Genomic DNA, 23,731 nt, shown 5'->3' with positions numbered 1-23,731 from the left:
ACATATATATTATGTATACGTAGCACTTACTAATTTAATTTGGTACAAATTTTTAATATGTATGAACAATTGTGATGTTTTTACTTGGGGTTCCAAATGTATTAGCTATTTAACATAGGTTTGGATTGCCCGCCATCCGGTGAATTTGCCTTAAGAGCCCAACCGCGGAACGGATTAATCTCGTAACACGGGGGCCCGCTGTAGTTCATTATTACTGCCCTTACTGTTCTATTACTTTTCTTTGTTTGTTTTATTGCCCACTTTATTATTTGCTTGATTGTGGAATGTAGTCACGGGGAAGTGAACAGAAAAAGAATTTCATTGTGTAGTATTACTATGCATATGACAATAAAACTCTTGAATCTTGAATCGTGAAAATTAGCATTCGCTTACCTTGTCAATATTGGTAGTTGCGACAGAGATCTTGCTGACAAGGTTTCCAAATACAGTGGGCCCCCGTGTTACGAGATTAATCCGTTCCGCGGTTAGGCTCGTAAGGCGAATTTGCCGTATGACGGGCAATCCAATCTCTGTATCATTGTAATGCATTGGGTTACTCCTGCAACCTTGTAAATTTTTTTGTGTGTAATATATTACACAACTGCGTTACACCAAAAAGATATGCATTACAATTCACAACAACAAAGAATTACATTCTTTTTGTAATGCATTACTCCCAACACCGGGAGTAATGACACAGGTTTTTTGTGCATGCTCGAAAATACAATAGTAAGTGTACTACTTACGCATATGCACACCACATGAGCCAACGCTACTGCATTGCCAAATACAGTAAAATAGTAGTGACAGAAGATCACCTGCAGCTTCTGCAATACCACTGAGTTATACTGTGGTATGGGAGGGTGCTGTGAAGAGCACAGATCTGTCAGTAATCTTTGACATTCAACTGAGATGGATTAACAGTGTGATCTTTAACATTCAGTTTGAAAAAAAATGTACCTCTTTTATGCGGTCTTTATCCAGTTCATCAAATATCTGGTTGAACTGCTCTCGATTCATAAAGCCTTCAGGTTCATGCTGAAGTGTCTCCTGAAACAATCATAAACCATAAGATTGAGAGGTTGTGTTGCTTTTGGATGTTATATTCATTATAGTGATTGAAGTGCCCCAAGCAGAACTTAAACTCACACTATGATTTAAAGTTTTGGTTAAGTTTAATTATATTTTTTTAATACACATTGTACCCCAGTTTCTGTTTAGAAGTTTTAGATCTACAGTGCCGTGAACAAGTATTTGCCCACTCAAATTCTCATGTTTTTGCATAGTTACTCCACTGCTCAAAGATTCAAGTGTGGAAACTATGCAAAACATTGGAGAAGAAACTAAAACTAAAAATGTTTTCATGACTGTACGTCACACAGACAGGACAGCTATGCAGAATTTAAACATGATTCAAGTGGTCAATCAGTGTACTAAATGCAGCCAAAATGAGCTCGGACAGAAGTGATGGCTTCTCTGTAGTAGGTCTCCAGCTGGATCCTGGACGTCACTCGTAGAACAGCATCAACTGACACACGTTCCCTAAAATCAAACCAAGATCAACACTACTTTGTAGTTTAGTGTACAGTATGTCTGTTTTCGTAAATTTCACTAGCACCATACACTAAATTACAACTGTTTGAATTGGACTAAAATTCGATTTGACAATATGCAAAATCCAAATTGTTCTAGTTGAGAGCAAAATACAAAATTTTATTTTACCGCTGTAACTTCACCCTAATAAGGTACATTACATTCCCTTTTGAATAGTGAAAACAGTGTTGCTGGTAGTGCCGCTGAATGGAATGAGGCAAACCTTGCAACACATTAGCATGCTTTTAGTAGGAATTCTACACACACTTTGAGAACCCTAGGCTTTTTTTCTATGTGTTGAAGACTGTTTTTCATGTTTTCCATATTTTATTATGCATAGCATAATAAATGAATAGGATAATCCGATATTTGATGCAAAAGTGATGACTGTACTGAACTAAATTTCAGCATATTTCATTCACATTTTCTTACTATATACCACAGGTGTCAAACTCCAGGCCTCGAGGGCCACTATCCTGCATGTTTTTGATTCTTCTCTCTCAAACACACCTGAGCCAAATGATTAGGATCAATTTCAAACACCATCAGAGCTTGCTGATGAGCTAATCATTAGAATTGGGTGTTTTGGAGATTGAAACCTGGAAAACATGCAAGATACAGGCCCTCGAGGACCGGAGTTTGACACCTGTGGTATACAGTAAGAGAATGTAAATGAAATATGCTGATATTTAGTTCAGTACAGTCATCACTTTTGCATCAAATATCTGATTATCCTATTCATGGGGGGAAAAAAAAAACAGTTTAAAACCTTGATGAAAGACATTAAGTTAAAGGAGGTGACTCATTCAGAGAACGTTATGCTGGTAAGAGTTTACCTAGCAGCATTCTCAGGATCCTGACAGCTAAGAACTTGGAAGGCTGCTCGGATTCCCAGACGCCTTCTAATGATGGATGTTTGGACTGACATCTGGATGATAAATGTGACAGGTGGTGAAAATATTCAATACTCAAAAAAGGGAAACAAAACCACATCCATTTATTAAGTATGACCTGTAATGGCAGTTTCATAGGAAATTCAAAATATCGCAATGCTAATGCATTTTGCTGGCTTTTGTTGCTTCAAATGAAAAGGTGGTGAGGCTCTTGCTTCTACTCAGACAGAGTAGTCGTGTGGTCGTTATCCAATCTGGTAACCGTTAGTTGTGTAATGACTTTGACAACTAAATATTATAACATTTGATGGATCAACAACTTAAAAAAAAATCAATACACTCAACTCAAGGTACTCAAGGTCACCTTCTCCATTCTCCAAGCCTGTTCCTTTTTGGCACTGTCCCAGTCAGTAATGGAAGTTGGCTGTCTTTTCTACTTCTCAATAATCACAGATTAGGTCTCACAGATTCCCATCAGAGAAGTTGTATTGTGTTTCCTGTACCGTTTCCCATGATATTGCCACAATGCCAAAATTTCACTTAGATACTACAGTGACCGGACAACTTTGATGAATAGATTGCCCGAATTTCCCTCGAATGTCAGTTTGCAAAAGTGCACACTTCATACGCAGAGCGCAAATTTAATGATCATGAGGGCCACAAATGTTGAATCCTGCTCTTTAGGCAGTATTACGTCTTTTAGTATATGTGCGACCTACCAGCAAGTATCCCCTGAACTGATTGTAGATAATGGCTGTCAGTAAGTTCATTAAGCAATAAGTTCCTGGAAGGAAACAGACAATGAGACATTTACAAGATAAAACACTACTTTTAAGAATAGCTAAATATTGAATTTAAAGGGACAATGATAATAAAGCTTACCAATGACACTGAAGGAAATAAAAAAAATGGCATAACCTCTGTTGAGGGAGTAGGCAGGGATCATCACTGATTAATAAACAAAACATAAAGCAGGTTAGTAGTTTGACAACACAATTATGCATGAAGGTGCAGGACAGTGGTATAATCATTGGCTGCAATACCATCTGGATTGTTTGCTGTGGTGAGCAGTACCAGTAGGGAAGTGAGTGAAGTAGGCAGGTTTCGAAAATACACTTTCCACTCCTCATTCTTAAGTGGATCCTGAACACAGCCACAGAGGGAAAGCGAGCGGTGTAAAACAAAAGGAGACCCTTATTTTCCCGTTAAAGTGGATGCCCGTTTTGCCGACAGGCCAACGAACGATGGGAAAGCTTGAAAAATAACAGATTAAGAATGTCGGAAGTGGGTTTTTCATCCAGCGTTGTTATCGTTGAGTTGGACATTCTGTCAGATGCCTGACATATATTATATATATATATATATATATATATATATATATATATATATATATATATGTACTTTTCATGTTATTTTATATTAAATTACAAAAGTATTCACTACTCTACAATAAAGCAATCAATTTAACAAGTGTAATATATTTTTTAAAATGTAATAATTTTTAAATTTGTCAAAATGCATTTTATGTCTACGTTTGGTTGCTAACAATGAAGCTAGCAAAAATAAAGTGGCATTTTATTTTATGATGCTGTTTTTCACGAAATAATTTGAAAAGCGACGCAGTTTGATAAAAGGAGGCGTGCAATTTGCAATTTTTATTTTTGTAACAAAAGTTACAAATATACTTGTTGAATTGAATCTGTTGGTGAATACAAAGGGCACTTATTAAAATTTAAAATGTAATAAAATTAATAACTTTTAAATGAATTTGTTTGTTTTGTTTCCGCAAATATTCGCAATGGGAGGTCCTTGGAAAATGTGCTTTCTAAAAGGGGTCCCTGATTCCAAAAACTTTGAGAACCCCTGTCTTAACGCATTTTTCTCTCATTCAGTGGCACATCTTTGTGAAAAAAAAATTAGTATGGAGTGTCGTCCACAACATTTTCAAATTAAATAAATTTATTTGCTTGTGACATACATGGAATTTCAATTACATATGCCATATAAGCTCTATCAGAACTAAGAGTTATATAGGGTTAAACCTAAAAAAAAAAATACAAAGATGAATTTACAACAAATATCATTTTAAATAGTCCAAACTGTGGTTCGTCACCACGAACTGTACTGATAATTAAACTTTTACTAGCTATACAGTATATTTATTCCCGTTTAAATTCAACCATTTAACACTGCATGACTGATGTCATTGTTTCCAAAATAGCCATAAGTTTCTCCCTAAGATATGTGTAAGAATGCTAAAAAAATTAAGGAATTGCAATTTTCATCTGTAGTTGTAATCGTTGGGATAGACATTATGTCAGATGTCCGTCAGCTCGCCACATGCCTTTTTGCTTATTGAAATATAATTCAACTGACTTGGATGTTTGTTATACAGCTGCATCTTTACAGTACAAACTGCAATCAGCCTGCAGTCAATGTGATAATAGTCACTTTACAGTGATATTAAACATTTGCTGCCAGGCCCAGAAAACTTTCTCAGATGCAGGGCACTGCCTTCTTGTGAACGATGAAAAAGTAAGTACTGTATTTTCCGCACTATAAGGCGCACCTAAAAGCCTTTTTTTTTTTTTTTAATCTGATGGCGCGCCTTATAATCCGGTGTGCCTTATATATGGATCATGTCTTGTGCTGACTGCATAAACTACAGGTAAGATCGGGCTCAAAAAATCCAGCTCAAACCGACCAGGACCGCGGGTATTAAAGCCCATCGATTAAGTAACTTGATTTGCAGGCCCAGCCAAAAAACAAAAAAAAAGATTTTTATTTTTATTTTGAGGACTCCGAAGAAGCTGCACGTGGCACCCTAGTTATCCCGATGCATGGTTGTCTTTTCAATTTTTTTTAATGAATGCAGAGGGAAAAATAAAAAGATAGCGACGGCGCCGCAGGTTTACGTGCGTTTGGCAACTCATTCATACTAGTGCCTGTTTGTCTTTTCATTTTGTATGTAATGCATGCCGAGGAAAAAACTAAAAAGACAGCGGCGCCACACGTTCACCTGCGCTTGGCTATTTACTCATACTGTTGCATGTTTGTCATTTAAATTTCCCTAACTTTCGTTTATACGTAACTTCTTGCTGCTCCATATTGCAATAGCAGGTCAAAAATATGTAATGCATGCGAAGGGGAAAATGAAGCGCATGGCTTGATCTGGATCCATTCTGCGCTCCTGTTTAGTAGTTAAATAGCAATTACCAATAACCAATACCTTCTCTGTTTTATCCAAATTATTTTTTCATAACAAATATTCCTTAGTTTAATAGCCATACGTTTCAGTATAGTTAATACATTTATTAAAAAAAAAGGCTAGCGTGAGAGAGGCCTGGTACTCAAGAGGTATTTTTCCCCATTATTTAAGTTATTTACAAACCACTTTTGAATAGCCGTAAATAACCTACCATGCAAACATACACATTATTGTAGGCATCTTGCACATAACCTAAACACTTACGGTTCATGCTTGTGCTCTGATACTTGTGTGTTGTTTTTACCTTGAGTTTTTTTTTTTTTTTTTTGTCTTGATACTTATTTTTATGACATTTCTGTGGATGTCAAAGTAAGAATTTCTTAGCACGGAGAAACTTGTTTTACACAGTGCACATGACAATAAACATTTAGACTTGACTTATGTACTTTTTTGATCGTGCTGTTTCTCAGGGTTTTGTCAAAATAGAATGTGACATCTCTTCTCTGACTCTTTATGTTCATTGTGAAAAGTTCATATCTCTTTATTTCAAGTTGCTTATTTTTGAATCAAAAAGCCAAGTTAAAGCTATAGCTATTATTTGGAATTTATGTATTTTAGTCAGATATTCTTTATTTTTGTAATATTTTATCAACTTCTACTGTTGAAATCTAAAATTAAGAGGGCATTGTCTATTTTTATGTTTTCATTTAACTACTCAATAGTAATATATTTAAAGTCAAAGTTGGAATTGTTTGTACGGAGGTTGCTCTTTCATTTAAGTTTTGCTGAGAAATCAAAAGTCTTATGTTCAACGTATTCAAAAATATTTATTTCCTCAGTGTATGGTTTGTCATTTTTTTGTGTGTGTTTTTCTGTCATTTTAATGAACTAAAGGGTCTATACATCAGTGGCGGTCCGTGCGTTTCATACTTAGGCCTTTAATGATTTTTCCCCTCAGATGCACACGTACGCATTACTGGGCTACACAGGCTATTTTCCGGAGCATTTAAACATCAATACACCCGCATCAGCAATTAAAACTCATCATTATACGTGATACTGCAAACCTTAAAATGACTAAGTAGTAATTGTAAATTATTTGTCCACAAAGTTTTATGAAGTCCACCAAGAGCAGGCAAGCTTTAAGAAGATAGTATGCTAAATTACAAATCACAGTTTACTATAAGAACATAATTTTATTTCATTAATACTAATTGAATATTAAAGAAATAAAATTATGAAAACATATTAACAATGATAAAATAACTACATCAAATAATTGACTACCAAAACTTCTGTCCCCTACTTATTTCTATACAAAATCCATTCTTCTTTCTTTCCTCAGAAAGACTTCAATGACTTGCTTGTAGGGTTTGTGTATTTAATTGCCAATGATAAATCCTTTTCTATTGACATGGATGCCAAAGCTGAAAGTCATGTCTGTCGACTTTCCGTTTTGAATTTCTTCAGTCATTGTGGGTTAAAAAACGTGAGTAATTTAAATTTTCTGCTAAATGTCTGCGGGTCTGGCTTCGCTGTACGCTACGCCACGGTTAGCTTTGTTGAGCAACATTTTTTTTTTTTATATAACTTTACTCAATAACTTCCAATATTAAACACGGTTGATCAACATAGCACTGCCATTGATCATCCAATCACGTCACGTTCAACGTGAGGATTCTACATACAGCCTGGTGACACAAGTTAGCTGAATTCTAGTTGACTAAAACCTTTAGCCTAAAACTACAACACCGGAAGGAGCTTAACCAAATGGATATAATTAGACACAAAAAGAACAGAATATGGAGAATAATTTCATACATAAAATATATATATATATATTTAGTAAAAATAAATTTAAAATGAAATTGACTTTAAATTTTATTATGATTATTATAGTTTATTATAGATATGATAATGTCAGGTTATGTTAGGCATTTAGAGGAGGCCTTGATGGTCCTGACGGTCCACCATTTCTATACATACAATAATGGACAAAAGTCTAATTCTCCCAGGTTCTGGCTTCTCAGTATGATGTGCACACTCCACCTCAATTTCTTCCTTTATTTGAAGTTTTTTCCTAAAGCTATTCCCTGTTGTTTAATTGTTTTTTTTTTGCCATGATTCATAATGCAAATGAGGGATCAAGAGATTTATATAATTTTATATACAATAATGAAGCTTTCATTAATTTTCTCTGGAGATATATAGTGTAATATAGATTGGTAGCTTCTTCACTCTTGACTTGTTATAAGATCAGTTGGAAATTGTGGTCTGGTCACCCCCCAGGGGGCTTTCCTGCTGTGACCGACGCCATAACACCTAGAAGTGAAGGAAAGCGTCTCCACTGGAAATTTTTTCATTCTCAACCTCGAGTACACATATCAGTCAACTGACGCCCACTTGTCTCGGTCTGTGGGGGGCTCCAATGTTCGCCAAGGTGCTGTGGTGGTGATATTGGAACCCTCCATCCAAAGGGGGGCAGCAGAGGACCAGAAACAACTCAAAATGCTGACCTGGCCATGGGACCACCCCTTTTGGTGGACCGGTGAATACAAAACATGGGAGCGGAAGACAAACCGGCATCATTCTCACCATGACACGGGAATGATCCAGAGATCTCTGTTTTGGACAATTGGCTTGTAAACTGCATTAGACAATTTGGTAATAATAAAGTGTTGGACTATGCACAAAAATAGGGCTCAATATAAATCAGAATTCCATGTTAACACAAGTAGGGCCTCATAGAACATATAATTGTGACTTAATTTCCCTTTTTAAGGTGGTGACAAACTTGCAAAAGAGGCGATGAAAGTCAAGTTCCAATACCCCCTTACAAAAAAACAAACGAATTGAACGATTTGCGCTTAATCCCTGTCATGGTTTGTTGGGTTGTGGGTTTATTTTGAGGGGTTCTGTTTCTGTTTACGTTTATAGTTCCGGTTTCTGCCCCTGTCGCGTCTGCCTGCGTTAGTTTTGATTTAGTCCACCTGTCTGTTACCTGCGCCTCGTGTCCTCCAATCTGCTCCCTTTGCCTGTTGTCCCTGCCCAGCTGCCATGTGTTAGTTTGATTAGTTTGTGAATGTATTTAAGCCTAGTGTCTGTTACAGCCCGTGTCGGATCATTGTCTCTGTCACGTCATGTCATATTGTCTCTATCGTATTGTTGTCTCGTAGTCCCGTCTTGCCCCGAGTCCCTCAGCTCCGTGTTTTCCTGCCAGCCTGTCCATAGTGTTTTGCTTTCTGTTTTGCCAGCCTGCCTGCGCCCTTAGTTCGAGTTTTTTGCCGTCCTGTTTTTCTCGCTTTTGTTCCCGTTCGTTTATAAATAAATGGATTTAATCAACCCCCTGTCCCGACGCTCCCCTGCTTTTGGGTCCTCCTCCTCTGCAACCATGCCGGCCTCCTCAACCGCCGCACTCCCCCGTGACAGAATGATCCGACCAGCACAGGACCCAGCGGGAAGTCCGCGTCGGCGGACTCGACGCCGCCGCCCCGCCCGCATCCGTTCTCAGCCCGCCGGTCAGCCCCGTTCCCCCAGTGTGAGACCTCTTGTTTTTTCTTCCGTGTTTCTCCCCTCCGAGTCCGCGTCTGTCCCCGCTTCTGATCCGCCCCCCGCGTCTGTTACTTCCGCGTTTCCCTCGTGTTCCTCCGACCTCCCATACGACACGATTCTGTCCCCGCACGTTTTTTGTAGTTCCGATTTTTCTGATTTGCGTAGTTCACCTTCTGTCCGCACACCCGATCACCCTTCCTCTCCTGTTCGCGCACCTTACTGTACGTTGGACTCAGATTTTTCCGATATCGAGGATTGCCCTCCTTTCGTCACGTTTCGTTCCAGTACCGGTCCGGATTTTGTTTACCCGCGTCCCTCTTCCTTCGACACTTTTTATCATATTCCGTATTCGAGCCCGTGCACCTCTGATTATGATTTTGATTCAGATTTTGACTATCAGTCCGGCCAGTCCTTTTACAGTTCGTCCGAAGACTCCGATTCAGAGCCCCTATTTGACCGTGACCTTTTCGTGGGCTCCCGGTTGGCATTTCGTGGCCGCCGGTGGAGGGGCCCGCGAAAAGGCCACCGCCCCAGTGACCACCAGGACCCATCTGTTCAGCCTTCCGATCCGTTCCCTCCTGTCTCTGTGTCCCCCTCTTGCCGCGCCCTGCCTACTTCCTCCTGTCCTGTACCACCCTCTTCTTGCACCCTGTCCCAAGCTCCTGTCGCGTCTGTACCACCGGTCTCTGTTCCCCAAACTTCCTGCCGGCGGGCTGAAGCGGCACCCGCCCCTGTCCCAGCGCCAAGGCGGCTACCCGTACCTGTCCCTGCGCCAAGGCGGCTACCTGTCCCTGCGCCAAGGCGGCTACCTGTCCCTGCGCCAAGGCGGCTACCTGTCCCTGCGCCAAGGCGGCTACCTGTCCCTGCGCCAAGGCGGCTACCCGTACCTGTCCCTGCGCCAAGGCGGCTACCTGTCCCTGCGCCAAGGCGGCTACCTGTCCCTGCGCCAAGGCGGCTACCTGTCCCTGCGCCAAGGCGGCTACCTGTCCCTGCGCCAAGGCGGCTACCTGTCCCTGCGCCAAGGCGGCAGACCGCCCCTGTCCCAGCGCCAAGGCGGCAGACCGCCCCTGTCCCAGCGAGCCGGCGCCCGGCCTCTGCGAACCCTGCGAGCCGGTCCCCGGTCTCTGCGAACCCTGCGAGCCGGTCCCCGGCCTCTGCGAACCCTGCGAGCCGGTCCCCGGCCTCTGTGAACCCTGCGAGCCGGCGCCCGGCCTCTGTGACCCCTGCGAGCCGGCGCCCGGCCTCTGTGACCCCTGCGAGCCGGCCCCCGGCCTCTGTGAACCCTGCGAGCCGGTCCCCGGCCTCTGTGACCCCTGCGAGCCGGTCCCCGGCCTCTGTGACCCCTGCGAGCCGGACCCCGGCCTCTGTGACCCCTGCGAGCCGGACCCCGGCCTCTGTGACCCCTGCGAGCCGGACCCCGGCCTCTGTGACCCCTGCGAGCCGGACCCCGGCCTCTGTGACCCCTGCGAGCCGGACCCCGGCCTCTGTGACCCCTGCGAGCCGGACCCCGGCCTCTGTGACCCCTGCGAGCCGGACCCCGGCCTCTGTGACCCCTGCGAGCCGGACCCCGGCCTCTGTGCACCCTGCGAGCCGGACCCCGGCCTCTGTGCACCCTGCGAGCCGGACCCCGGCCTCTGTGCACCCTGCGAGCCGGACCCCAGGCTCTGTGAACCCTGCCCGTCTGCCTCCCAAGCCAGTCGCCCGTCTGCCTCCCAAGCCAGTCGCCCGTCTGCCTCCCAAGCCAGTCGCCCGTCTGCCTCCCAAGCCAGTCGCCCGTCTGCCTCCCAAGCCAGTCGCCCGTCTGCCTCCCAAGCCAGTCGCCCGTCTGACTCCAAAGCCAGTCGCCCGTCTGACTCCAAAGCCAGTCGCCCGTCTGCCTCAGTCATCCCAAGTCAGTCTCCTGGCATCCCCGCCGTTTCTGATTGGCCCCCAGTGGCTGTCTCTGTCCAGCCTGCCGTTCCCAGTGCTGCCAGCCACGGTGCCGCAGCCTCAGCCTGTTGAGCCACCAGCCACGGCGCCTCAGCCTCCTGAGCCGCCAGCCTCTGCGCCGCTGCCTCAGCCTCCTGAGCCACCAGCCACGGCGCCGCAGCCTCAGCCTGTTGAGCCACCAGCCACGGCGCCTCAGCCTCCTGAGCCGCCAGCCTCTGCGCCGCTGCCACAGCCTCCTGAGCCGCCAGCCTCGGCGCGGCAGCCGCAGTCGCCTGAGCTGTCAGCCATGCCACCATTGCCGCAGACGACAGAGATGCCAGACGGTTCCCTGTGGTCGCCCCTGTCCCAGGTCAGTCTTGTGCTCTCACTCGTGTCTGTGGTCTGCACCCAGTGGCTGTTCCCTGATGGCACCCCGACGACGCCTCCGCACCTGCCTGACGGTGTTCAGTCGACGCCTCCGCACCGGCCTGACGGCGTCCACCCGACGCTCCCGCTCCCGCTTGACGGCGTCCGGCCGACGCTTGCGCTCCCGCCTGACGGCGTCCGGCCGACGCCTCTGCTCCCGCCTGACTGTGTCCAGCCGACGCCCCCGCTCTCGCCTGACGCCGCCCTGCCGACGCTCCCGCCTGCCGATCTCCAGGGGCAACCGGGATACAAGCCTACCTGGGGTGGCTTGCTGTTCGCCATCGGGCGCCCAGGTCGCCCGCCTGACTCGGCCCGCCGGGCACATCTGCTCTGGCGTCCTGGCCGCCCGCCTGATTCGCCTCGCCGGGCACCTCTCGTCTGGCGACCGGGTCGCCCCCCTGACTCGCCCCGCAGGGCACCTCTTGTTTGGCGACCGGCCCGTCCGCCTGACTCGCCCTGCCGGGCTCATCTGCTCTGGAGACCGGGTCGCCCGCCTGACTCTCCCTGCTGGCCTCATCTGCACTGGCGACTGGGTCGCCCTCCGGACTTTCAGCCTCAGGTGTACCCCGTATGGCACATGGGGTGCTTTTGGATTGTTTTTGTTTTTTTTTCTGTGCCCTCCTCCGGTCCCCCTTCCGCCCGCCCTGCCTCGGTTTTGGTTGCTTGTCGGTTTGTTTTGGGACGTCTGGGATCCGTCCCTTGAGAGGGGGGTTCTGTCATGGTTTGTTGGGTTGTGGGTTTATTTTGAGGGGTTCTGTTTCTGTTTACGTTTATAGTTCCGGTTTCTGCCCCTGTCGCGTCTGCCTGCGTTAGTTTTGATTTAGTCCACCTGTCTGTTACCTGCGCCTCGTGTCCTCCAATCTGCTCCCTTTGCCTGTTGTCCCTGCCCAGCTGCCATGTGTTAGTTTGATTAGTTTGTGAATGTATTTAAGCCTAGTGTCTGTTACAGCCCGTGTCGGATCATTGTCTCTGTCACGTCATGTCATATTGTCTCTATCGTATTGTTGTCTCGTAGTCCCGTCTTGCCCCGAGTCCCTCAGCTCCGTGTTTTCCTGCCAGCCTGTCCATAGTGTTTTGCTTTCTGTTTTGCCAGCCTGCCTGCGCCCTTAGTTCGAGTTTTTTGCCGTCCTGTTTTTCTCGCTTTTGTTCCCGTTCGTTTATAAATAAATGGATTTAATCAACCCCCTGTCCCGACGCTCCCCTGCTTTTGGGTCCTCCTCCTCTGCAACCATGCCGGCCTCCTCAACCGCCGTACTCCCCCGTGACAAATCCCAGCATCCTATCTTGGTGAAATGGGAATTTCTGTGATGATGCTGTCACAAACTAACACACTGTGTTTCCTTATCTCTTAGAATACATGAACAGTTTGGTAAAGGGCCTGTTCCATGGAAATACAACTTTATGAAGCAACTTTTAATCATGCTACAATGTTAAATTCTCACTCTAAACTTCCCCAAAGTATTATTTCCCTTTGTTTTTGCACTTTACATTTTTCTTGCTTATTCTGTCTTCTCAGCGCCACCCTGCCCGTGCAAGATAAACATGACTTGTGAGAGGCATGATGACAATAAGAGTTATTCATGCCGCATCTACACCATAAGAAATAGAATTTGTAATGCACCAAAGTTAAGTTGAGTTTGTTTGCATATACTTACAGTAACTCACCTCAGTTTTAGGGAACAATAACATGCCAATCATAGTAAAGAGACAGAGATGAAGCGCCAGCAGCAAAATGACACTGCAGGAACAACACAAAAGAACACACTTGTTATGGGCTTTGAAAGCGTAAAGGGAAAATCACGCAAAAAAAAAAAAAAAATTAATTAAAAAAAAAAAAAAATATATATATATATATATATATATATATATATATATATATATATATATATATATATATATATATATATATTAATATACCAGTCCTAACTAGTCTAAACTTGTAAATCTGATGAATATGATGTTTGGAGAATGTGAATGTAAACCAAAAAAAAAAAAAAAAAAAATCTGTTTTTATCCAACTCAGGAGGCGATCATTTTGCTACTTGTTGTCAACTCAAAATTACATCAGTGCTTAGAGGCAGAGTTAACAAACAATCATGGCCCACCAGTTTTTTTTTGTCTGCTCATATGACATTTGCACTCAACTTAATTCATATTCCAATAATACAACAATAATCATTTTACCTTGTTTAGACTACTAGCGTTTCACATCACAAATCGCCAAGAAATGTTATAATGTGACTTCCCTTTCAACATCCAATGTAAACAAAGATTTAATAGGTTATTCTGTGCAGCTGGAATGCTCAACCCGTGATCTATTGGTATGCTACATCCACACCAACTGCGTGGAGGCCCAAACATGCGGCATATTTAAAGAAATTTACAAGACTTTGGTGAGACCTATGATGTTGTTTGGCCAGGGAACAGTACCATTGAGAAAAAGACATGCGGCACCTATGGAGGTAGCAGAGATAAAGATGCTGAGGTTCTCTTTGGGAGTGACCACAATCAATTGGGTCAACAGCAGACAGTTGCATGAATGTCAAATTTACTGTACATCAGGACAGCATATGTTAAGAGTTTTGGGAGAAAAGTCTGAGATTATTCCGACATGTCCAAAGAAGAGATAGTGAAAATATAGGCAGAAGAACGCTGGATTTTGACTTGCCAGGAAGGAAGTCTACAGAAAGACCCAAGAGGAGGTATATAGATGTAGTGAAAGAGGACATGAAGGTAGTTGGAGACAGGCTTAGATGGAGGCAATTGATTCGCTGTGGCGACCCCTGAAGGGAAAAGCTGAAAGGAGAAGGAGAAGAATGTAATGACCTCAGTGAAAAGGCTTTGTTTTTCTCATGTGAAATGTCATTGCAATAAAATAAGAATCTTTTTTTCATGCACTTTGATGCATTGGTTAGTTGTTTTGTTTTTTTTTTTGTTTTGTTTTAGACTAAGCTGTAATCCGTATAAATGTTGTAAAAAAATAATTAAGTTGTTGAAAGTTGATTTGTTTTACTTTTTTTGTTAATGTTAAAAAGAATACAGGTTTAGGATACTTTTACCATTTTTAGATAGTCAGTGTGTTGGGTGGGGGAAGGAGGGACTTGAAATGTTTTCTCCTTTCTAGGGAGGCCTTGGCAAAATATAATTGCAAAGTAGTGGTCTAAAGCGTTTTTTGTTTTTTTTTCCCCCCCGTTCTATGGGTCGATTGTGAGACAATAGTGGGTGCCGAAATATTGGTTCATGTTGAAAAGTAAGTTAATTATTAACAACATTTTGTTCAGTGTAAAGAAAATGTATACCTGGTGATCTCTGGTAGAGTTCGTTTAATGCACTTCAGTGTCTTTTTCATCAGGGATGAGTTTTGCAAGAGGAAGAATGGTCGAATAAGTCTTCGAATTCTCACTTTCTAATCATTGATGAGAAAGAAAATGTCACATTTTAATATGCATTCAATGTATTTCCCCAAATTCCCCAATATTACACAAGTATTTTTTTTTCAGTCTGACATAAAATAGCATTTTCTTTTCATTTAAAAGAAAAGGTAAATGCACTGTTGATAGGATGCTATATATACACACATGTGGACAAAATTGTTGGTACCCCTCAGTTAAAGAAGGAAAACCCCACAATTCTCACTGAAATAATTTGAAACTTACAAAACAATAAATAAAAATTTATTGAAAATTAAATAATCAAAATCAGCCATCACTTTTGAATTGCTGATTAATATAATTATTTAAAAAAACAAACTAATGAAACAGGCCTGGACAAAAATGATGGTACCCATAACTTAATATTTTGTTGCACAACCTTTTGAGGCAATCACTGCAATTAAGCAATTTCTGTATTTGCCAATGAGCGTTCTGCAGCTGTCAACAGGTACTTTGGCCCACTCCTCATGAGCAAACTGCTCCAGTTGTCTCAGGTTTGATGGGTGTCTTCTCCAAATGGCATGTTTCAGCTCCTTCCACAGATGTTCAATGGGATTCAGATCTGGGCTCATGGAAGTTTGAAGTGATTTCAGTGAGAATTATGGGTTTTTCCTTCTTTAACAGGGGTACCAACAATTTTGTCCACGTATATATATATATATATATATATATATATATATATATATATATATATATATATATATATATATAGTATATGTTTATAAATAAAAATGATGACAATTGCTGAGAAGGTGATACTTTTCGAAGAGGGAAGTTAGGCGGCTGTGACCTGCCATTTGGGAGTGAAAAATACACCTTTCGCTACATTAAGGACGAGGCGAACATTAGAAGACGGCTGCCATCATCTTTGGCAATTCAGCGAAGCCAGTTGTTACGGCTCGTAATAAAACAATCATCTGTATGGAAGCTGCTTCAGCAATCTGGATTGCCGACTGCTGACGGAAGAAAAAAATAGTGAAGGCCTTTCTTTTGAAGTCTCATGCAGCTGCGGTCATATCAGTAGCAGCCCGGAAGTTGAATTAAAATCTAATCTGTAATCATGATCAAAGATTATTACAATGGAGGGTTTACACTTGAAATACCATTTTATTATAAAAGAAATCTAGGGAAGAGGTTTCCAACGGTCTGGTGAACGTTGTCTTGTCTCCTCGAACGTCTCTGTCTCCTGCCTGTATGTTAACCACACCAGCGCTGGGGTGGGCTTCATGACCTATACGGCGCGTGCCTGTGGAGTTTTAATCTTCTCCTGCCTCACAGGCACGTTCTTGTCGATCATGAAGCGGACCGGCAGCAAAAGGCACACAAGCACACACACATTGTCGGGGCAGAAAGACTAAGGAGCAAATGTTCGCCAGACCATTGGAAATGTCTTACCTAGATTTCTATTATAATAAAATGGTATTTCAAGTGTAAACCCTCAATTGTAATAATCTTTAATCATGTACAGATTAGACTTTAAATCAATGTCCGGGCCGCTGCTAATATGACCACAGCTGCACAAGACTTCAAAGGAAAAGGGGAACAGTTCTGTTGTAAATTCCTCATTGCCACTGGGTTAATGTGCATGAGGGTGGATTGCATCCGTGCGTGTGTAGGCAAGGGGAGGTCCTTTATGTGCTCTGGTTGGAGCGGGGTCCTACGACGTTGAGCGGGGGAGGCTTGTTTACATTGTATTGGTGGGCGATGACGGCATGAGCATTAATAGAAACACGGTTCGGTTTATTGTTTTGGAGTTGCCACGTTCAGTTGTGAAGTTGTAAGTAAGCTACGTCGGTGAGCCATATGAGTCTGACCACTCATTGATCTGAGCTGCTTTGTGGATGAGGTGCTCATCTAGTCAGTCTGGCAGTCTCTCTCTCTCTCTCTCCCCAACAAGTTCACTACTGTACAGTGTATAACGTTTAATAATGAAAGATTTAAGTAAATATGTGTACTGCAGTAATATTTGTCTTAAATAATATGTATATACATGAAGACTTTTCACGTTTCAAAAAAATTAAAAAATTTTTTGTTGATTTATTCTTTTTAATGTGTAAAGTGGGGACGCTACTTAGCTGATTTTCAGCTATTGCGGCCGGTTCCGGAACGTATCTACTGCTATAAACTTGGGTTCACTGAATTTTGTGTATTGTTACACGCACACACAAAAAACAAAACACATACACATATATTTGCGTGGATATAAAGTCTAATTCTCACCTCATCACACACCATGCTGATGGACAACACCCAATCAATGATGGAGACAGAAATGACAATGGTATAGCTTATCAACCATTTGTTCTTCCTGTATTGATCCCAGCCAATCAAGTAGCTCTGAGAATGAATCAGAAGGTGCATTGCATTTAATTAATATGCTGTCCTGCAAGCAGTGTTTGAAAGGACGTACTTTGTACCTTAACAGCAAGATCAAGAGTAAAGATGATAAGACAGACTATCTCAATGCTTTCAGTGAATCCACATGGAGGCTCCCAAGGTGGAGAGCGAAATCGAGGGTCAGAAGTTCTAGAAAGGGAAGACGGCCGCTCCACAAACGCCAGCAACAGCACCACCGCAATGGTCAGGCCTAATCCCCTGTAATATATTTTAAATGGATGTGAGACTGGTGGATAATGAAATCTCCCAAATGATAAATTCAATGCTTATTATTGGTTAAATTGGCAAGCATTACAAACCACATGAATTTAATTAGTTTGCTTAATTTACACACACTCATATTGCATTTGCACATATTAAATCACACCAGAGACTTTTGCTGGAAGCTGGAGCCAAAAAATGGATAGCTCAATGGACAATAAAGGGGGGAACATCTGTGCACTATTGAGAGTGGTACATTTTAGTTGGAATGGACCAAAAGTTGTCGTGAAGAACCAATTCATGGGGGGAAAAAAATATATCAAAGTTCAAACAATTTTTTTTATTCCACTTGTATATTCTGAGTCACTATCAAAGCATGTCAGTCGACTGCATTTGAAGTACCAACAAAAAAATTATACCGTATGGATGTTTTGCTTCCGTTTTAACATTTTGCAACACTTATTCTGTGCAAGGTTGAGGTGAGCAACACAACAATATCCACTAGAAATGAGCAGATTGACATTCTCAGCAGGTACAGTGCAAGTGTTTTTGTTTAATGTGTGTTTTATCATAGCGGGAATACAAAAAAAAGGTCTCCTTTGAAATAATCAACAAACAACATAGGTCACCCAGTTATGTACGCTTACCAGTTCACTAAAATTTCAAACTCACACGAAGCATATGTTTTCTCCAACAGTTTGAGTGTCGTTGCACCACCGATTAACTCCTACAGTACAGTACTTGTATGGCAATTGATATTTATCATATCAAGATATTGCTTTCCGTTGTAAAAATTTTGCTTATTATCAAAGTTTTATTTTGAATGAATAATGGATGGAGTGAATTATGGTTTTATCCAACTGATGTGGCTGATAACTTATTTGCCAACGGCAAGACAACTTTAAGGACTGCATTTGAAAGACAAAAGAAATAGAATGCAATAGATAAACAACCAGATCTTTACAATAACGAAGAAAATAAGAGGGTTTGAACTCACCACTGGCATATCCTTGAGTAGTACCAACTGTACAAATGAAGGGAGCTTGCGTCCACTCTGTGGTTAATGGACCGATACTGGAAGAAGGCAAGGAAACAAGGTTGTGTAAGGTATATCGTCAAATTAAAGGACAAATGAAAAAAATATGGCACACATGGAAGTGTACCTCTGGAGTTCAGAAGCAAAACGACAGTACAGTACAGTATATACCAGGAACAATGGTATCCAAATGTATGTTGTCTACATAAGCTTTCATAGAGCAAGTTTATAAGATCCTATGAAACTTTCTGTCGGGGATGCCATAGCTGCAGCCATATTTGCTCCTACAAGCTGAGCCATGATCATATTGATAGGAAAGTCAGAATGCTATTAGCTGTAGCAGGCAGCACGAACTTGCACAGGATTCCAGCTTATGAATGCTATAAACAAGCAATGCAAAGTGTATGGGTGTCCCAATAAAATAGAGGAAACACAAGGACAAGCACTATCTTTGTGTGCCTAAACCTATTAACGAAATTCCCCAAACATAAGATGCACTTTTTTTTAGTATGGGTGCAATGTGCATCCTGTAAACGATGACTTAGATTTTTTTTTTTTTTGGACCAACACCATTCAAGGATGATGGATCTGTCAGCCACATAAGTTTTGATGCACAAATGTGCATTTTTATATCGGCCATATTCAATCAAATCAATCAAATTTTATTTGTATAGCTATAATTAATTTGTATATTTTATATAAATATTTTATATAATTTGTATATTTGTATAAATCACCAAAGTCTCAAAAGGCTTCACAGATGAAAGAGGTCATGTGGAGACTTCTTTCGAAAAAGAAGTCATACAGAGACATCTTTTCAGTGTAAGGTACACAACAGCATCCCCTGTCAAAGCTCCCAGAAGGGGAAGGAAAACCTCAAAAACCCCAATTAGGGGAAAATCAGAAACCTCCAGAAGGGACCACAGGTGGGAGGAGCTCCCTTCCAGGCCCACAGGTTGAAGTGGATGCTGCATGTACCAAATACATACACATAAACAATATAGATTACAGAAAACATATTGTGCTGTATAAAGCAGTCAGATGTCTTGACAGCAGGCAAAGCCATTGGGCAGGAACCATCCCACATTCCAACCAAGTGGACCTCAGACGGCCCATCGCCTAACCCGCATATTCTTACTAACAAGAATTACTGTAACAGGACGAGCAAAGAGCGCACACATCAGATGGTTGTAAGCAACAAGTGCCTGTTGCAGCTAACAGTGCCTTGTGTTAGCTGAAATTGTTACGGCATTATTTTCAATAAAAGAAGCGAGCAGGCCAAACCACCGTATGAGTCCAATCTTGTTCGCAAATAGGAATATTACTAAAACCAAGAGGATCATGTAAGTTATAATGTCTCTGATTAAATTAAGAGTGACAAAGTACGGTATTTCATTTGACTCGTTTATTAATTGCGATGTTTTGGTAAATAATCCTAAACTTGGTGAAACACGGATGTTGCGCAACTTCGGCTATTTGGAGTAAAATGAACTCGAGCTGCGTCGCAAGGAAAAGGAAAAACAACTGCTGAAAGAATATTGAACTTCACACTGGCGAAGCGTTCAATGACCGCTCATTATGTGGGAAATCAGGTACACACTTAACACAACAAATACATAATTTACGGATATGAGCACAAGAAAATATGTATATATAAGTTTATGAAGATGAGATTTATTCTGTTTTGCTACAGTACTTACATCGTTCTCAAAGTGTTGGTGTGTCATACACGGTAACAGAAAATACCAGAATTTGACCCCAAAATTAAAGGTGTTTCTCATATTCAGCGTATAATGGTAAATACGAATGCAAATTCATCACAGAAATGTGGCTACATAGTGTGGTTATCGGACACTGGAAAACTTACAGAGAGTAAAACGAACCTGGCAGGATAGACACATTTACTGTCAGGATCAAATTAAGGTGGGGAATCTGTTATTTTGTTTTGTTGCCAAGCGTTGACCAGTCCGTGGTGACAAAAAGGTTTGGGGACCGCTGATTTACTCCTATATGGTGAAGCACTCAAACGTCAGCCAATTGTTGTGAGAAGATTAATCAATGCTTCAAAATAAATTGCATATAACTATGAGTGTATGATACAAACAGCTTTGGTATAATTTTATCTTCAAGTTCTTATCGGAAAATCTTCCTCCACACACTTTTTTTTTGTATTATTATTCTATTGATGTTTTATTTTTTGGCTGACATTTGACTTGTCATGCATCCCACTGTTTACAGGCAATAATGCATATTATGCACCTAATGAGTACATAGTGAAAAGCAAATATGGGGTGATGAGAAAAATCACCATGCTTAGATAACTCGGTAGCACATTAAAAACTAGGCTCGGCCATATGTCAATCCTTTTAATTTGACACAAGTCTGGCTGAAACCGCGTTAATTAGAGAATGTCCAGCTTTGAAGCTGAAGCTAGTGAGCACTTCAGAGAGATACAGAGTGACAAAAATTGTACAACACTGTCTAAATCGGGGGTTATCAAACTTTTTGGAGTCAAGGACCCCTTTTAGAAAGAAATTTGTTTGCATAAACAAAACAAAAAAAAAAACAACATCTGTCAATATCTCCCAAGCAGCCGCCAATTATTTAATCAAAAACAGCATTTTAAAATCACATGCTGCTTTAGCTTTGCTGGCTTCATCAACTTGTTAGCAAGCAATCATAGAAACAAAATGCATTTTGACAAATTAAACTGGTTGAATTGATTGCTTTATTGAAAATTCATGAATAATACAAATTATTTCACGGACCCCCTGCAGTCAGGCCACAGAACCCCGGGGGTCCGCGGACCCCACTTTGAGAACCACTGGTCTAAATCGTCAAAGTTACAAGTTTCAAAGTATCAAAGGTTCTTTCCAATTTGCCTGCTGGGTGAGAGGCATGGTCCTAATGCCCACCACACAGCTCCCCCTCGAACACCCAGAATGGCAGTTAGAACAAAACCCCACAGGGTGTTTTACTTGTCTGAAACTCTGAGTACACAGTACATCCTTGGGCGGTGTTGGTGAAACATGTTGGACAGGGGTCCATTGTACTTGTACTAGTTTTGGAAGTGTTTTAGTTCATTGGATATCGGCAATCAGATCAGTGTAGTCGACTGACAAGACAAGTTCCACCTATAGAGGACCTAATATTACTGAAAACACAATTGTAAAAAGTAACCATATAATAACAACAACAACAACAACCAGCTGAAATTGATACAAAACTTAAATTAATATATGCATTTGTCTCTAATAAAAAGCTGACTGAGAATAAATTTCCATTCAGAAAGTAATCAGTCAGATCTGGTAAAAAAATACACACTTCCACCTCATACATTGGGTCAATACAAACATAGATGTTAAAAAGTAGTCACCGTTCTTTTTTAAGAAACATGATGTGAGTTACACTGTTGCAATCAAAGCATATTTGAACAGAAAGCATCAGGGACAGAAAGTTTATAATACCATATGTTAGTCAAATAAATGTAACACTTAACTATTTGTTACGGACTACCCTCAATGCATTCAATTCACAATCAAATGTTCCACCTAAAACAATCTATTAAAAGCACAACAATTTGAACCATTTTAGTTACCTGAATGGCATCTTCAATGAGAATAACAGCTTGTTGAATGTAGAGCTCCTCATCTGTCGGAAGAGAGACCGATGAAAGTAGCAAGACCATCATTGTGTCAGTGAAATCTTAAAATATTGCAAAAGTAAGCACATTATAAAATTAATAGTTCTGTATCGACTGGTCGACATTCACAATATTCCCTGACATATAATAAGGCCGCATGTTTAATGCTTTCAAAGATAAACAGAAATGCCTGTCAGATGTTGTGTGTGTAACTGGTCTGACTGGTCTAATTTGTACTCAACAGAAGCTCCCATTCTGCCTTCGTGTTGGTTAGTCACTCTAAGTCGACTCTAAAAAAGAAAATTCAAGAAGACCTCAAGCATCTGTATAGGACCCTCATTTTGGTTGGAGTTCTGGCACTTTGGGATACTAGGACATTGGAAGTTAATTTTTGCGGGTCGCACAGAGACAGCAATTTGTGTGTGTGTGTGTGTTATTTGTTTTTTGGGGGGTTTTTTTGGGGGGAGGGAGGGACTATACAGTACATCAGCCTCAAAATACCTCTCACTCTATCGATTACCCTCCACAAGGCAATATAAAAAGGGCTCGGAGATTAAATGGACAAACACTGTTATGTTAAAATGACCACTTTTGAGCATCAGTGAGCAATAGAATAGAATACAATGCCTTCATTTTAAATGTACAGGTGTGCAACAAAAATGGGTATTTACTTCCTGGACCTGATTTTCCTATCTTTGTTCAACACACAGTAAATATAAAATACAATTTATTAGATAAAATTAAGAACGATTTCTGCTTGAATTTATAGATGTGCAAAGAATCATCATTTTACACATATTTGCTCTGAGAAAAAGTTTTTTTTTTTTTTTTTTTTACATTTATTCAGTTTTAAATTGTAAGAAGCATGCCTTTTCTCACAAAAGAGAAGCATAAGGACAACTGCTACTCTTTGAAGCTAGCTGTAAATTGTATAGCTTTTATAATATAAAACAAAATGAAACCAAAAAAAGATACATACATTGTCATTTCACAGGAAATCGCAGTGCCAACATATGTGAACTGTTGCCCAAACAAAAAAAACAAACAAAAAAAAATAAGAAAACAATATTACTTATGTTGCCTGAAAGAAAAATAAGATTATTTCTCAGGACATTGACAGACCAGATATGTACCGTATTTTCCGCACTATAAGGCGCACCTAAAAGCCTTAAAAAAACATTTTTAAAGCTGACGGTGCGCCTTATAATCCGAGCCCGATTAATTGACTTGATTTGCAGGCTTGAGCCAAAAAAACAATTTTTTTTTTTGGGGAGGACTCTGAGGAAGCTGTGCATGGCACCCCACCCATACCGGTGCATGCTTGTCTTTTCAAGTTCCCTGTCTTTTGTTTATTCTTAACTTCTAGCTACTCCATATAGAAATACCAGGTTAAAAATATGTGAAGGATACGAAGGGAAAAATAAGAAGACGGCAGCAGCACCG

At 41.4% G+C, this 23,731-nt stretch overlaps 1 protein-coding gene across 2 annotated transcripts in view; it reads right to left on the bottom strand.

Annotated features, from left to right (window-relative positions):
* tpcn2 (two pore segment channel 2) overlaps positions 1–23,731 on the bottom strand; it is a 56,892-nt gene that overhangs the window by 23,496 nt on the left and 9,665 nt on the right. For both annotated transcript variants that reach the window (XM_088412486.1, XM_088412485.1), the window contains exons 5-17: positions 22,244–22,296; positions 18,607–18,683; positions 17,429–17,606; positions 17,232–17,348; positions 14,880–14,986; positions 13,246–13,318; positions 3,530–3,629; positions 3,369–3,434; positions 3,206–3,270; positions 2,430–2,521; positions 1,461–1,542; positions 961–1,050; positions 747–866 (exon numbers count right to left, since the gene is read on the bottom strand). In XM_088412486.1, the coding sequence (XP_088268612.1) occupies positions 747–866; positions 961–1,050; positions 1,461–1,542; positions 2,430–2,521; positions 3,206–3,270; positions 3,369–3,434; positions 3,530–3,629; positions 13,246–13,318; positions 14,880–14,986; positions 17,232–17,348; positions 17,429–17,606; positions 18,607–18,683; positions 22,244–22,296 (1,220 nt within the window). The remainder of the gene's footprint in view (positions 1–746; positions 867–960; positions 1,051–1,460; positions 1,543–2,429; positions 2,522–3,205; positions 3,271–3,368; positions 3,435–3,529; positions 3,630–13,245; positions 13,319–14,879; positions 14,987–17,231; positions 17,349–17,428; positions 17,607–18,606; positions 18,684–22,243; positions 22,297–23,731) is intronic.

Source organism: Hippichthys cyanospilos, chromosome 4, assembly GCF_059441005.1.
Source record: "Hippichthys cyanospilos isolate Australia breed blue-spotted pipefish chromosome 4, RoL_Hcya_1.0, whole genome shotgun sequence".
Classification (NCBI taxonomy): Eukaryota; Metazoa; Chordata; class Actinopteri; order Syngnathiformes; family Syngnathidae; genus Hippichthys; species Hippichthys cyanospilos.
Note: the sequence above shows the minus strand (reverse complement) of the source record. Positions and strands in the feature narration are given on the sequence as shown.